This window comes from Gopherus evgoodei, chromosome 6 (assembly GCF_007399415.2).
Source record: "Gopherus evgoodei ecotype Sinaloan lineage chromosome 6, rGopEvg1_v1.p, whole genome shotgun sequence".
In the NCBI taxonomy this organism is placed as follows: Eukaryota; Metazoa; Chordata; order Testudines; family Testudinidae; genus Gopherus; species Gopherus evgoodei.
The window spans coordinates 99,310,329-99,327,405 of record NC_044327.1 but is presented as its reverse complement, the minus strand read 5'-3'; the positions used below and the strand labels follow the sequence as shown (position 1 = coordinate 99,327,405).

At 42.8% G+C, this 17,077-nt stretch overlaps 1 protein-coding gene across 3 annotated transcripts in view; it reads left to right on the top strand.

Annotated features, from left to right (window-relative positions):
- RAB3C (RAB3C, member RAS oncogene family) overlaps positions 1-17,077 on the top strand; it is a 226,727-nt gene that overhangs the window by 89,149 nt on the left and 120,501 nt on the right. For all 3 annotated transcript variants that reach the window (XM_030567599.1, XM_030567597.1, XM_030567600.1), the window contains exon 3: positions 1,887-2,005. In XM_030567599.1, the coding sequence (XP_030423459.1) occupies positions 1,887-2,005 (119 nt within the window). The remainder of the gene's footprint in view (positions 1-1,886; positions 2,006-17,077) is intronic.

Below are 17,077 nucleotides of genomic sequence, written 5' to 3'. Positions count from 1 at the left end.
TGTTGTCATTTATGGATATAGGAACCAGTTGCAAAGTTCAGGAAGATCAGAAGTGGCCCAATGTTTGAGAGTTGTCAGATCTGAGTCTTTGGCATGGGCCCATCTCTGATTTTACATTGATGTGTTTAGAACAATGTTTCTAATATGAGTTTTCAACATACGGTATAGATGGGTGACTGTAAATAAAACTGAATTGTCTAGTTTTCAGATGCCTACATGTGGCTCTCTTAATAGTATTCTCATTTCTGTTGACTCTTACAACTCTTTAGGAACCAATAAAAGTTTCATTGGGATAATGTGGGAATGGTTCAGCATTGTTTGACTGTGTGACAAATGAACACAAATATCAGTAGAGCTATAAAACAGCTCCATGAAACTCCATGGTTTTTGTTTGCTGAAGTTCATGCAAACCTTTTATTAAATTCAGTTCTCATGAGTTTCCCAATCCCATGAGTTCATCTCTGAACTTTGAGAACAAATCCAAAACTCGAGGAATTGCAATTTTACACATTGTTTAGACCTCACTGGAGGTACTCCTGATTTATGCTGGTGTATTTCTCAGTGGCGTACTTTTCCTGTTGAAATGTACACCCTGGGAGCTACTAAGGACTGTGCTGTGGACACTGCTAGCCTATGATACAGAAGTTCTAATGCATGAAGCCCGTATATCTAGAACAATGAAGTATTATGGGAAATTGTATGTCTACATCAAAGGCCTGATTCTCTTCTCATGCTGTTGTAAATCCGGAGAAGCTCTACTGAAGTTGTGGGGTTACTGTAGTGTAAATCTAGGTAAATAAGAGTTTTATCAGGTTCTAGCTTTCTATGCTTGTTTTCCGTGCAAGGTCATTAAAACTAAACCTAGGCTATAGTGTCTGTAATCTGACCTGAATTTCCTCCTAGTGTTCTGCCTAAGAAATTGTTTGAGTATGGTAATCAGCTCTATTACATTTTTTTAAAAAATGATTTTCTTATAATTGGTTTATGAAGTGGGTGGAATTTAATTTCTTCTTTATTTGTAGGATGATTGATGTACATGCAGAAAAAAACACTCATTTAAATATATTTTCTCTAATGAGGTGGTCCTACTTGTACCATAGAAACTATTTTAGAAAATATTCCAATTAGCACATTTGTCATTTTTGTCAGTTTTTTTCTACTAGGGAACAGCTGAAGTAGTCCTTTCCATGTTCTAGCAAAAATAAATTTTTGTACTATTAAAATTTTGCAATGATATAATTCTCTTACAGCAGTTATTTAAAAAACCATAATTTACGTAAGTCCTCTGCAGTCATTGATACAATAGCTGTAGTAAAAGTTCATACTGTACATTGCTTGATGGAATTTCACTGAAACATTCTATTTCTGCAAGATTTAAGAATACATTTGGGGTCTTTAAAAATGCAAATAATTATTATTTTGAAACAGAATGATTATATTATTTCCTGTAATATATTTTAATTATTACTGTTAAAAATTTTATTAAAGTAGAACCTTCAAACCTTAACCAAAATTGAGCACTCTATATTAACATAATAAGTGACAGTTCCTTTCTCAAAGAGCTTGCAATGTAAATGGACAAGGTAGACAAAGGCTGTGTGTGAAAGGAAGTATTATTATCCCCATGGGAGACTGAGACACAGAAATGAATTGACTAGAAAAGTCAGGAATAGTACCAAGATTTCCTAAGTCCCAGTCTAGTGCCTTAACAACAGGACAATCCTTCATCTCTTCAAAAAAAGAGAATGAAAAGCTGTCCAGTGACTTGAATGGAATTTCAAAGGCGTGAAAATGAAAGTTTTTCGGAGCTCACTTCAAATTTTCAGAAAGATACAAATCACTTGACAAGGTAACATTTATATAAAAGATAATTTTTGTTGTTTTAGGACACGGCAGGTCAGGAGAGATATAGGACAATTACCACAGCCTATTACCGAGGTGCAATGGGCTTCATTTTAATGTATGACATCACAAATGAAGAATCCTTCAATGCTGTGCAAGACTGGTAAGTAAAACTTGACACTAGAACTAAGGTGAGATACAGAGTATTTGATCACCGCTTTACTACTGCTGCTGCTTGCTGTTACGATGTGAACCATTTCAGGAAACAATTCTCCAACCCTGGTCAGCTCAAATACTAATTTACATCTTGTCAATGTAAATTTGATTTTGAGGTTTCTCGAATCTCATTGCAGAAACTGACCCATGAATGACTCCGGAATCGGAGAAGGCATGTAATTATTACTTAAGTGAAGCATTGCCTTCTGTTTTTCAGACTTTTCATTGTCCTTTGCCCAAAAGATAGCTTTTAATTATCTGTTTTGAGAAAACACAATGAGTGCTTTAGGACCTGCTGTATAAAATTAAGGCTACGATTTAGTCATGGGTATTTTTGGTAAAAGTCACAGACAGGTCATGGGCAATGAACAAAAATTCACGGCCTGTGACCTGTCCATGACTTGTACTATAAATACTCCTGACTAAATCATAGCCTTAAGTTTGTGGAGTTTTTCTTCTGATTTATTTTCTATCAATATTCTGTTAATACTGCCAAGTCCAGGAGCACCAGCTGCCGGGGCTGCCCACCCACCACTGCTCCAGCCATCCCCACAACCGCCACTGGGAGGCTGCTGATCTGGCTCTGTTCCCACCACCCTGGGACTGCTGCTCGGGTGGTCCCTGGGGCCAGCCGCACTGCCCACTGCTTGGGTGATCCCATGGGGTTAGCTGCCTGGGGACCACTCAAGCAGCAGCTGGTGCAGCTAGCCTCAGGGGCCACGGAAAGTCACGGAATCCATGACTTGCACAACCTCGGTGACAGATATGGAGCCCTACATATAATTTATCACAATCACTACGTTTTCTGGCGGTTTGATTAATATTTTAACACTTGCACTTCTGCTTTCCATAGTTTATTTATAGAACTAAGTGAAATAGTGTATTAGCATGTAGGCTAGCTGGTAAGGGCAACACTTGGAAGTTCTACAATGTGAATGCTCTGAGGAAAACAGTGATACCAGTTATGGAGCTTGTCTTTTTATTTATTTTTCTATCAATGTTCTGTTAACCTCATTTACTCGCCACTGCTATCCTAGTGTTATGCCTCTAGAAGGAATAGGACAAGCAAAATTTTCTGTTAATTATGGTACCGTCATTGTTAGGCAATTTCTGTGGCATTTCACTGGGGTGTAATTCAAAGCAGAATTGGGCTTATGAGTCTCAGACATTTTGTAGTTGGAATCAAGAATCTATCCTGTTCCCCATCAATAATCGTATCTCCAATGTGTCAGGAAATCTCTGGCTCTTTCTTGAACATTCATACCTTTTGTTATTGGATTGTGATGGGAAATTTGTGTGAATCACCTCTAGGCATAGGCGCCATCTCTTGTGGGTGCTCCAGGGCTGGAGCACCCAGAGGGAAAAATTAGTGGGTGCTCTTCACCCACTGGCAGCCAACCTCCCCACACCTCCAGCACCACCTCCTACTCCTCGCCTGAGTATGCTGCATCCCCACTCCTCCGCCTACCTCCCAGCATTTCCCACCCAGCCACCACCAACCAGCTGTTTGGCAGCATTAGCATGCTCCAGGAAGGAGGGAGGGAGAGGAGTGGGAACATGGCACACTCAGGGGAGGAGGATGGGGGGGAGGGGCTGGGGCGGGGATTTGGAGAAGGAGTTGGAATGGGGGCGGAGCAGGGGTGGGAAGAGACAGGGTGGGGGCCCCTCAAGGAAGGGCTGGAGTGGAGACGTGGGTAGAGGGAGGGTCGAGTGCCCATGGGAAAGAGGGGAGGTCCGTGCCTGTGCCTCTAGAGGCATTATGGGGAAAGAATCTCCTTCAACTCCCTCATGAAAATTTTACCTCTGGTTATCCACTTTAAATCCTCTCCGTTCCAAAAAACTAAAGCAAATTGCAATCAATGTCATGGTCATTTCATCTTCTATGGTGTTTTCTCCATTGCGTACCATTTGAAAATCCAAATGGGTTGGAAAGAGCTTCTAGTTCATCTGCACTGCAGAGTTTACTTGAGGAAGTTCTTGACACTAACCTTGTGTAGTCTGGCTCAGAAGGGCATGTAGGAGACAGGCTGGGGACACACTACGGCAGGAGGGGACACACTTCGGCATTTACACAGGGCCTCAGTAACCTGAACAGCTGGCTTCAAGGACTGGTGCCACTACCCCAGTACAGTGGATTGGGAGGTGAATTCCACCTCACTGTATCAACATGAGGCTCAAAGACTTTGTGCCTGTGGAGTAGGTTTTACCCTATATCCTGTAGTACATCACTACCAAATGTGTAAAACTAGAACTACTCTCCACCCTGGAGGATAGTCTCTGTTTGGTACTTTGATCTCCAACAACAGGCAGTAATTTTCTGGTTTCCTGGGTGCAAATACTAAGCAAACACTTTTCTGTCTTTAAGGTAGGAAGTGGGTCAAACAGTACATATTTTTTAATAAAAACATGATCTTTTTCATGCTAGAGGTTGCAAGGATTCAGTGTGAGATCTCTGTTGCCCAGAAAGCAGGCAAGAATCCAAATTAAAGAATTTCTTAGATAAATCTGATCCAAAAGGGGAACTAAGGTTAACCTTGTATCGTCTTATCTAGTCTATTTTGGTTCTTATAACCTCCTCATCACACAGTATCAGAGCACCTTCCAGTATTGCACTACGTGACATGATTAGTATCAGTCACCTGCAGTTTGTTCTTTCCCTCTCATCATCTCCCCAGGAAGAGAATTTTGTGTGCAGTGGAGTGTTGTGAGGTTTTTGTTTTGTTTTACGTAGGTGCTTGCTATGTGTTTATATTAGAGAAGGCAAGGTCAAAGAAGAGCCTCTAGCACTTGCAGTGGTAGGCAGTGACTGATTTGTGATGGTCCTTAGTTTCTGGGGGAGTTTGTTCCACAGTCTGAGAGCAGACCCTAAGAAAGCTCTGTCTGTCACATAGACAAACTTTACTTTTATGTCAGAAAGTTCCATAGTGCCTAAGTAGTGTTGTCAGCCAGAGTCTGTATCTGAGAGCTTTAGTCTATCTTTTAGAGGTGCTCGGCGCAGGCCAATGAACATGTTGAAGATGAGAACTGAACCCTTTAACTTGGTGGAGGGGAGGGATAGCTCAGTGGTTTGAGCAGTGGCCTGCTAAACCCAGGGTTGTGAGGTCAATCCTTGAGGGGGCCATTTGGGGAACTGGGGTAAAAATCTGGGGATTGGCCCTGCTTTGAGCAGGGAGTTGGACTAGATGATCTTCTCAGGTCCCTTCCAACCCTGATATTCTATAATTAGATATTCTACAGGAAGCCAGTATAGAGTGAAGGACAGGTGTGATGTGCTCACAATAGCCTGTGTTGTTGAGGAGACATTGTTGTGACAATTGGGCCTACAAGGTGTATCTCTATTGTAAGCTCAAATGTAAAAAGTATGTGGAAATGCATCAGATATTACACTAACCATGAAAAATAGGTCATGTTGTTTACAGCACTGAATGTTGTAACAAGCACAAAAGAACCGGACAAAAGAAGCTGGATTAGTCTAACCAAAAAGGCCATGTTGATATAATCCAAAAACTGTGGATATTATGGCTGATAAAAACAGAAGATGTGGAATTGGAAATTAGTACAGCAAAACAGGTCAGATGCATATTAGGCAAAATAATGAGCAAGATAAACTGTTATGCCCACTTTTCCCCATTTGGGGTTCCTTAAAAAGAGACTATGAAAAAGGACATCATCAATTCTGTTCAGATTAATTCAGATCAGCTCTCTCTCATCTCCCATCCCACCTTGCATCCCAACGCATCCCCCAAACTGCCAGTTCTGCAATTCACCTCGACACATCTAAAGGACTTTCTACCCAAGAGGAATGCCAGGTGGCCTTAATCTTGTTTAAAGAACTTTGTTTTTACCTGAGAGTGCTGAAGTCATCATATTATTATGACATCCAATCTTCAGCCCATGGATGGAATTATCTAACTGCCAACACTGAAAAGGCACATAAGAGCCTTATTGTCTTCCCTCCCCTTATTGTGTTATATCTATTCCACCCCCAACTTTCTTTCCTTCTATCCTGTCTCAGACTCTCCTAGCTTTCAATCAAATACTGAAGTCAACTATGCTGTAGTCATCCTGCCTTGTCTAAGGACTTGTCCACACTACCACTTAAGTCAAGGTAAGTTACATTGCTCAGGCCTGGTCTACACTATGCGTTTAAACCGAATTTAGCAGCGTTAAACCGATTTAACTCTGCACCTCTCCACACAATGAGGCCTTTTATATCGATATAAAGGGCTCTTTAAACAGGTTTCTGTACTCCTCCGCGACAAGAGGAGTAGCGCTGAAATCGGTATTGCCATGTCGGATTAGGGTTAGTGTGGCTGCAGTTCGACGGTATTGGCCTCCAGGCGGCATCCCACAGTGCACCATTGTGACCGCTCTGGAAAGCAATCTGAACTCGGATGCACTGGCCAGGTAGACAGGAAAAGCCCCGCGAACTTTTGAATTTCATTTCCTGTTTCCCCAGCGTGGAACTCTGATCAGCATGGGTGGCCATGCAGTTCCAAATCCAAAAAGAGCTCCAGCATGGACCGTATGGGAGATACTGGATATGACCGCTGTATTGGGAGACAAATCTGTTCTATCAGAGTTCTGTTACAGAAGACGAAATGACAAAACATTTGAAAAAATCTCCAGGCTATGATAGACAGAGGCCACAGCACAGTGCTGCATGACAAGCATAACGGAAAGCCAAAGAATCAAATGGACGATCATGGAGGGAGGGAGGAGGTACTGAGGACTCCAGCTATCCCACAGTCCCCGCAGTCTCCAAAAAGCATTTGCATTCTTGGCTGAGCTCCCAATGCCTGTAGGGTCAAACACATTGTCCCGGGTGGTTCAGGGTATATCTCGTCAATTTACCCCCCCACACACACCATGAAAGAAAAGGGAAAAAAATTGTTTATTGACTTTTTTCAATGTCACCGTATATCTACTGCATGCTGCTGGTAGAAGCAGTGCTGCGGCACCGAACAGCAGCATCCTCTCCCCTCCCCTCCCCGGTGGCAGACGTTACAGTACAAAATGACTGATAGCTGTCCTCATCATCCTGTGAGTGCTCCTGGCTGGCCTCGGTAAGGTTGGCTGGGGGCACCTGGGTAAAAATAGGAATGACTCCCGGTCATTCCCAGCTGATGGTACAGAACGGCTGGTAACCGTCTTCATCATAGCAACTGGGGCTGAGCTCCATCAGCTCCCTCCTTTCATGTCTAAAGAAAAGATTCTGTACTGCCTGGACTATCTTAGCAGTTGGAGGCTGGGCTCCTCTCCCCCCCCACCGTTTAATGTCCTTCCTGGACTATCATAGCAGCTGGAGGCTGCCTCCCCCTCATTTTATCTCACTAAAAAGTCAGTGTTTCTTATTCCTGCATTCTTTATTACTTCATCACACAAATGGGGGGACACTGCAACGGTAGCCCAGGAGGGTTGGGGGAGGAGGGAAGCAACGGGTGGGATTGTTGCAGGGGCACCTCCTAGAATGGCATGTAGCTCATCATTTCTGCGGGAACTGACACGGAGCGACTGTGCTCTCTGGTTCTCTGGTACACTGGTTCTCTAGTACATTTGCCCCATATTCTAGGCAGGACTGACCCTATTTTTAGATAAAACATAAAGGAGGGAATGTCCCAGGGAGTCATTCCCATTTTTGTCTTTGCGCCCCCGGCCGACCTCAGCGAAGGCCAGCCAGGAGCACACATGACAGCAGCAGACGATACAGAATGACTGATAACTGTCATCTCATCGCCAATTTACAATGGCATGGCAGACGGTACAATAGGGATGGTAACCGTCTCTGCTACCTTGCAAAGGCAAATGAATGCTGCTGTGTAGCACTGCAGTACCGCCTCTGTCAGCAGCATCCAGTACACATACGGTGACAGTGACAAAAGGCAAAACGGGCTCCATGGTTGCCATGCTATGGCGTCTGCCAGGGCAATCCAGAGAAAAAGGGTGCGAAATGATTGTCTGCCGCTGCTTTCACGGAGGAAGGAATGAGTGACGACATTTACCCAGAATCACCTGCGACACTGTTTTTGCACCATCATGCACTGGGATCTCAACCCAGAATTCCAATGGATGGGGGAGACTGCGGGAACTATGGGATAGCTACAGGATAGCTACCCACAGTGCAACGCTCCAGAAATCGACGCTAACCTCGGTACATGGGCGCACACTGCCAAATTATTTTGCTTTGTGTGGCCGCGTGCACTCGACTTTATACAATCTGTTTTACAAAACTGGTTTATGTAAAATCGGAATAATCCTGTAGTGTAGACGTACCCTCAGTGGTGTGGGGAAAAAACACCCTCTTGAGCAACGTAAGCTACATTGACTTAAAGCAGCGTCTACACCACGCTATGATGGTGGGAGACACTTTCCCTCTCACCAACATAGCTTCTGCCTCTTGTTGAGGTAGAGTAATTACGTCAACAGGAGAGCACTCTTCCATTGATGTAATGTGTCTTCACCAGATGCGCTACATCACCGCCACTAAGAAGAAAAGAGCCAATCAGATGACACCCCTAACTAGATCGTAAACTAGGATCCAAGTAGTAGGTATCGGGCTCAACTTGCCAGCCAAAAGCAACCACTTATAACTAATCAGCAGTCCAGTGTTCTAAAAAACATCAACAAATGCCATATTTCAGACATCTGTTCCATCCTGTCTCTCTTCCACCTTCTGTTTGTCTGTTCATCCGTTAAGAACAGGATAAGTAAATACCTTCTGTACAGCAGAGTAAAATTAACCCTTTCCTTTTCATCAAAGAAAGGTTGTTCTGAAAAATGAGATTGACATTTTGCCTCCCAAAGGAGAAAAACTTTAAAAGTTATGACTAAGTTTGTTTTGCATAATCATTCAACCACAGTTTCAATATAAATGCCTGTTCTGATTTCTTGTTCTTTCTTTTGTTTAATCAATAAACTTTTCATTTGAATGATTGTTTTTGTGTGTTTCCCAAGTAACCATAAAACCAAGGCCTCTGTTCAAAAGAACCTGGAACCTAGCTCTCACTATTTATAAACTTTCATTGTCCAACGTTAAACACTTTAACTCTTTAGGCCTTTAAGATCAACATCCATACAACAGAAACTCCACAGTGTTCTGTATTTAGGTGTTCTTAAAGGCAGAGGGCTTCGTACCCACATATATTGCACTGCGGTAGTTCAGATGGGAGGTGAGAAAGGAATGTATAACTGAGGCCAGGCCATTGTCCACTAGGATAGAATGGAGTCTCCTAACCAACCAGAAATGGTAGTAAATATTCAGGCATGGATGCTGGTAGGCGAGAGTTTAGCATCAGCAAGGAATCTAAGAGCACTTTTAAACCGTGGACTGAATTGACCAATTCTGGGTATGTACCTTCAGCCAAAAGAGACTCACTGTGGCTGCAAACTCCTTAAAGTGCCTTCCTCTGCTCAACCAGCATAACCTCTCTTTTGCTCAGATTCAGCTTCAACCAGCTATTCTGCATCCATGAGCTGATCTCAGCCAAGCATTCAGCAATCTTGGTGGTACTGGTATAATTGTATTTGATGAGGGATAAGTAGTGCTATGTAAAAAGTGATAGAGTCCTGTGGCACCTTATATGCTAACAGACATATTGGAGCATAAGCATTCGTGGGTGAATACCCACTTGGTCAGATGATGTAGTGCTGTGTGTTATCTGTAATCCGTGAACTGCTTTGCCCTACATGACATGCTGTAAATGCTGTTTCACAGACTCTTGATGGATCTACCATTTTTAATTGTCTGTAAAGTGCTATGCACAAGTATGATGCTATACAGATAACAGAATGTAGTAGCATCAATCACTAAGCATGCTCACATCCTATATTACCTTAATGCCACATCCCTCTTGGCTTCTCCTTACTCTGCCTCCTTCTATTTCCTAGCCCACTGTTTCTTAGCCAATCTCTCTGGAGACTGTTGGTAGCAACTGTAGACACTCTGTGATCAGGTGGGGTGAGCATGATAAGGAGCTTGGAAGGGCTGGTCCAGGGTCTGGGTGGTGATACCTGTGGCAGACTGTCAAAGCATCTCTCTTGTCAGGAAGTGGCATGGGCTTGTTTGTCTTTTTTTCTTTTGTGAGTATGGCTGCTGCCCTACTGTTCCTGATCTTAACTTGATTGCTTCAATTTCACAGCTGATAATTATTGTTGATTAGCCCAGGCTCCCACGCTGGTAGTACTCATAAAACTGCAGCCTGCTCCTGTCAGTCAGGAAAGTTAAGGTGGAGTGTCAGTGCTGCAGTAACAGAGTGTATAAAAGCTAAACAAAGAAACCTTTAAAGGCTTTTTGAAATTCCTAAATGCTTTCCAGTGAGATGGATGAGGTTCAGAGGCAGTACTGCCACTTCATACAGATTCTGCAGCCCTGTCAGAGTCCTTGCTCAGGCACAAATGCCATTTACCTCATATGATTTTAATTAGAAAAGTCAATATACTAAGAACAATGTATGTGTCTGAGGTCTTCAGCATTTGATAAAGGAGTTCAGTGTAAAATCTGGACCTAGATGATGCTCTCTTATGAGCAATCTGTTCTGAGGCTGATGTACTCTGGTAAAATGCTGTTTTTTCTCTCACCTGAAAATCTGTTTGAACTCTCTCCTTTATAACAACAGACCAACTGCTATACCCCAAAAGATGCAATCCCTAGGACAGAGAAATTTTTATTTTTAGAGATGGGATCCTCTTCACAACTGATGTCTTGTAATCTAATACATCTGGAACATTTTTGGACTGCAGTTTTAGCTAGAAATCTCATAGAAATGCAAATTTCAGCTAGATCTCACACACACCAAGGAAGTATGTATTTATCCTCCTTTCCCAAACTGAAATCAGACAGAGGTGCGTGGAAACTCAGGGGAATATCAGAAGTTATTTTTAACCTAACTAAAATCTGTTTGGAGGGTCAGAAAGTTTGGTAGAGGTTTGAGAGGAAGGTTAGGTCAATTCTTGTTTTGTTCAGAGCAGTCCTCACATATTTAGTTTCATTCTCAAGAAAAGCTTTGACAACTGTTTGCTTTTTTCAGTTATTTAGTTAATATCTTATTTAAACAAAGAGACGTGAGTGGATTTTTAAAGACATGGAGATGCACAAATATAGTAGATGGCATTAAATATTCAGCATTTGCCAACAGCTGCAAAACTATGGTATCAGAGTTACTACATTTATTTCCTATACTGTGTGATACTGAAGCTGTTGATCAATGTTCTTTTTTTAATGGCAACCAGTATATCCTATCTATAAAATCTATACAACCACTGTACAATATGCCAAACAATTTTTGTTTAGTTCATCTAGTCAGAAGCCAAACAACAGAACATCCTTTCCAGATGCATAAAAACATTGAAACTGACTTATTAGCCCTCCACTCTTTTAGCTATGTAGGCATTTATACCTACTCTTATTTCTTGTACGCTTTATGTCACCGGGACCATTTTTTTGTTCCGTGTTTGTACAGCACCTAACACAATAGGGTCCCGATCTATAATTATATGTACTACTTCTAGTATATAACAATGTCTACTACTACTAATAATAATGCTATGTTCATTACAGTGGTATCAGAATACTTCAGTTGTTCCATTTTTGTCCCCCATTTTTAGCATTTTAACTACCGGCTGACTATAGTCAAATTATATTTGTTACATAAAAATAACAGCCACCAAATACAAACCACTCAAATTAAAAGTATTTGTGTTGACTCTTTTGATATTCGTACTTTTATTTTTTAAGTCCAGGAGGAACTCTTATGATTGCCTAACACAGGCCTTAGAATTTCACCCAGTAATTCCTGCAGTAATTGCTACAGATATTAAAAGAAAGAAATCCAATCTTGATTTAAAGATTTCAGATCATGGAAAACCCACCACATCCCTATGTCAATTGTTCCAATGGCTAATTTCCTCACTGTTTAAACTTTCTAATCTCAATTTGTCAAGCTTCAGCTTCCAGCCATTGGATCTTGTTGTATCTCTGTCTGCTAAATAATGTCAACTCTGCTGTCAGAAATCTTCTCCCCATGTAGGTACTTGTAGACCAGGGGTTGGCAACTTTTCAGAAGTGGTGTGCCGAGTCTTCATTTATTCACTCTAATTAAAGGTTTCGCGTGCCAGTAATACATTTTAACCTTTTTAGAAGGTCTCTTTCTATGTCTATAATATATAACTAAACTATTGTTGTATGTAAAGTAAATAAAGTTTTTAAAATGTTTAAGAAACTTCATTTAAAAATAAATTAAAATGCAGAGTCCCCCGGACTGGTGGCCAGGACCCGGGCAGTGTGAGTGCCACTTAAAATCAGCTTGCGTGCCGGCACTTGTGCCATAGGTTGCCTACCCCTGTTGTAGACTAAAGCCTGGTCTACACTGGGGGGAGATGGAATTCGACAGGGCCACCCAGAGGAGGGGGGCAAGTAGGGCAATTTGCCCCGGGCCCCGCAGGGGCCCTGCGATCCCTGGCCTGGTGGTGGTCCGGGTCTTTGGCTGGCATTTTAGTGGTGGCGGGCCTTTCAGTGCTGCCAAAGATGCAAAGCAACTGAAGGGCCCCCGCCGCCGAAATGTCCCTCAAGCCCTGGGCCAACGGTGGTCCAGGTCTTCGGCGGTGGGGGGCCCTTCAGTCACTCCGGATCTTCGGTGGCATTTCGGTGGCGAGGGGCCCTTCAGTTGCTCCAGGTCTTCGGAGGCATTTCAGTGGTGGGGGGCCCTTCAGTGCTGCCGAAGACGCGGCGCGACTGAAGGGCCTCCTGCCGCCGAAATACCACGGAAGACCCGGACCACCGCTGGGTGAGTACAAGTGCCACAGCTCCCCCACTTTGCCCAGGCCCCCTGAATCCTCTGCGCATCCCCGGGGATCAATCTAACATACACAACTTCGGCTACGACTTTGCTTCTGCCTCTCGCCAAGCTGGAGTTCAGCAGTCGACGGGAGAGCGATCAGGGATCGATTTATTGCATCTACACTACACGCGATAAATCGATTCCCAATAGATCGATCGCTACCCACTGTCAAAGTTAAACTCAGGACTCACAGTTTGTCAGACCACTCTGTTTTATTAGCACAATGCTCTGCTAATAACACCCAGATAATGTGAACACCATGCAAGACACAAACTATCTTATTTATACAGATAAAAGGGTGGGAACTAAACAAAGGGACAAAGAGAGCAAAACTGTAAAATTTACCTGGGGCACAGCATGCATATCTTACTTCCTTATTAACTCTTATCGATCTAAGGCAAATACTTCACCAATCGCCCTTAAGTGGAGCAATTGTTTTACCTTAATGTCTGCATTCCTGACACCTGGATTGCAGCAATTCAGCTCTTTTGCTTAAAGATACATACAGCATTTCTTTAATCCATTCTTATTTTTACAATATAATTCATACTACTTTCACAATCCCTCCTTTTGTTCAAGCTACACTATGATCAACATTTTACTGGGTTCCACATATTAACCGTTCTTTATCTTTTTGTTCATCAGCAATATTCAAAATCATCATATTAGCACTTTTTTGGGGCAGTCACCTGGGTGGCATGCCTTAAACAATTTTGGATACAACAGGAGACTAACTGAAAACATACAAAAATTATTAGGATTCCAAACAGGATAGTCAGGGCTCTCTGAAACAACCAGTTTCCTATGCCAGAGAAATTGAACAGGTTACTTAGCCACTTCCATAAAGAACTCGTCTATTCATGGGGAAGATATGCGATTTGTTCTAAGTAGCTAGCGCGATCTATTACCTCATTGGTATCATCAGGTATAAACACACAACATTGTTTTCCAGTGAGAGCACAGGTCTCTCGTTTGGGCGCCAGCACTATGTCCAATGCCTGATGGTTTTGGAGGGTCACCTGTTGGATCGCCCCTGTTTCTTTGGCCAGGGCTCTTAAACTTTCTCCAGTTTTATTTGCCATTATTTTAACTACTGCTTGTAATCTCAGGAGCCTTTTTGCATGGTGTATTACTCCCCCCAAGTGGCATAAAGGAACTGCCAATAGCCTCTTCCCAAGTGTCATTACTGTTCCATATTGTGTTAAACGGACAAGGTCCTCCAGTGAGGTCTGGGGAATTGAGTGGGATAGCCAGGACAGGAGCACCAGTTTGAGAGTGGGATGGGATGTGGCTGCAGACCCAGCATTTAGAAATATTAAGAGTCTGGGCTATCCGCACTTGCTGCTGGATAAAAGAATTGTCATTGTGGACTCCCCAGACCTTAAGACACTAGCAACCGAGGAGCAGGTGCCACCAGAGGCGCATGTTGGAGGCAGGGCCCTCCTGGTTCTAACAACCTCAACTGAGGAAACCGCAGTCACGGTTTTACGTCCACCAGGCAGCAGGTGCTAGGCTTGCTACTGCTTCTTCTTGGGCCTGGCTTTAGGTCGTCGTCTGCTTCTGGCAACCCTTACTAGAGCGTAGATTGTAAGGTACTGCAGGCTGTTCCTTCACGTCTTCTTCTGGAGTCAAAATTGACTCTGCGTGTTCCTGAGGTGATTATTGCTTCGCTGGGGTGGTGCATTCTTACACTGCGAAGCATGTATCCACTCTGCAATGCCAGACAGTTTAACAGTCTGGGTAGTAAGCAGTACCTGATGATTCTTTGATGTTCTTTAAGTCTCTTTGCTTCTTTCCTTAACTCTGGCTATAACACCTTATCTTTTCCTGATGCATACGTTCCTCATTCACACAAACAGATTGAGAATACAAACAGCAGTATTTTATATCAAGCAAAATGGCATTATAAATTAAACCTTGCTAAGTTTTACAATCAATAACCAAGACAATTTACATTGAGACCCAGGCCTTCAATGTTTCTCTAATTTACTTAACATAGACACAATAGAGAATCCTGTCTCTCACTGACTAAATCTTAAAAAAAAGAGTTAGAGAGGGCCCAATTTGTAATGCATATGGGAAAACAGAATCTTATAGTCCCAGAGGGTCATTTCTTTCTGCTATGCAAAAAGGGTGGTGTCAAGGTTTTTTCTCCCACTTTGAACTTTAGGGTACAAAAAGTGGGGACCTGCATGAACACTTTTAAGCTTAATTACTAGCTTAAATCTGGTACGCAGCCATCAGCCAGAATTTAGTGTCTGGCACACTTTCTGTTCCCCCAAAACCTTCCCTGGGGAACCCAGACCCAAACCCCTTGGATCTTAAAACAAAGAGGAATTAACCATCCCCCCTCGTTTCCGCCCACCAATCCCTGGTGAGTTCAGACTCAATCCCTTGGATTTTAAAACAAGGAAAAATCAATCAGGTTCTTAAAAAAAAAGCTTTTAATTAAAGAAAGAAAAAAAAGTAAAAGTTATCTCTGTAAAATCAGGATGGAAAATGCTTTTCAGGGTACTCAGATTCATATAGACTGGAGGGAACCCCACCCCAGCCTTAGATTCAAAATTACAGCAAACAGAGGTAAAAATCCTTCCAGCAAAAAGACACATTTACAAGTTGAGAAAACAAACATAAGACTAATCCGCCTTGCCTGGCTACTACTTACAATTTTGAAACATGAAAGACTGATTCAGAAAGATTTGGAGAACCTGGAATGATGTCCCGTCCCTCTCAGTCCCGAGAGCGAACAACGAACCAAACAAAAAACACAAACAAAGACTTCCCTCCACCAAGATTTGAAAGTATTTTGTCCCCCTATTGGTCCCTCTGGTCAGGTGTCAGCCAGGTTTACTGAGCTTCTTAACCCTTTACCGGTAAAAGAGACATTAACCCTTAACCATCTGTTTATGACACGCCCCCCAAATCTCAGACAGTGTGGAACCACACTGGCGGAGATTTCTTCCTAGAACTTTAAAATAAACAGATTAATAAAACACATGCACCTTTACATATACTACTAATTATGTAACTACAAGACTTTTCACATTTTAAGGACAATTTTTAACCAGTTGATTCTGGGAAACTTTGACGAGAGAGTGCATCAGCTACTTTGTTAGAAGCTCCTGAAATGTGTTGAATTTCAAAATCAAAATTTTGGAGAGCTGAACTCCATCGCAGCAGTTTTTTGTTGTTTCTGTTGGCAGTATGAAGCCACTTTAGCACAGCATGGTCGGTTTGTAGCTGGAAATGCCATCCCCAAACGTGTGGGCCTAACTTTTCCAGGGCATACACAATGGCGTAGCATTCTTTTTCACTGATTGACCAGTGGCTTTCCCTCTCAGACAGTTTCTTGCTGAGAAACACGACAGGATGGAAGTTTTCATCCAGTCCTTTCTGCATTAAAACTGCTCCTACACCATGCTCAGATGCATCTGTGGTTACTAGGAATGGTTTGTCAAAGTCTGGGGCCATTAGCACAGGGTCAGACATGAGTGTCGCTTAAGCTAGGTAAAAGCCTTCTGACACTCATTAGTCCATTTAACTGCATTCGGCTGGGTCTTTTTGGTCAGGTCTGTCAGTGGGGCAGCGATTTGGCTGTAGTGTGGTACAAATCGCCTGTAATACCCAGCAAAGCCTAAGAAGGATTGGACATGTTTCTTTGACTTTGGGACAGGCCACTTTTGGATAGCATCCACCTTGGCCTGTAGGGGGTTTATTGTTCCTTGACCCGCCTGGTGTCCAAAATAAGTCACTCTGTTTTGGCCTCTTTTACACTTTTTAGCCTTAACAGTTAGTCCTGCCTGCCTGATGGCGCTCGAAGACTTTTTCCAGGTGTTTTAGGTGTTCTGCCTATGAATCAGAAAAAATGGCCACATCATCGAGGTAGGCAACTGCATATTCTCCCAGTCCTGCTAGGAGACCATCTACAAGTCTTTGCAAGGTGGCGGGTGCATTTTGCAGCCCGAAAGCAAGCACATTAAATTCATACACCCCTACATAGGTGATGAAGGCTGACCTTTCTTTGGTGGGTTCATCTAGTGGTACTTGCCAGTACCCCTTGGTTAACTCTATTGTAGAGATGAACTGGGCACGTCCCAATTTCTCCAGTAGCTCATTGGTGCGTGGCATTGGATAGTTGTCGGGATGAGTTACCGCATTTAGCTTACGGTAGTCCACGCAAAAGC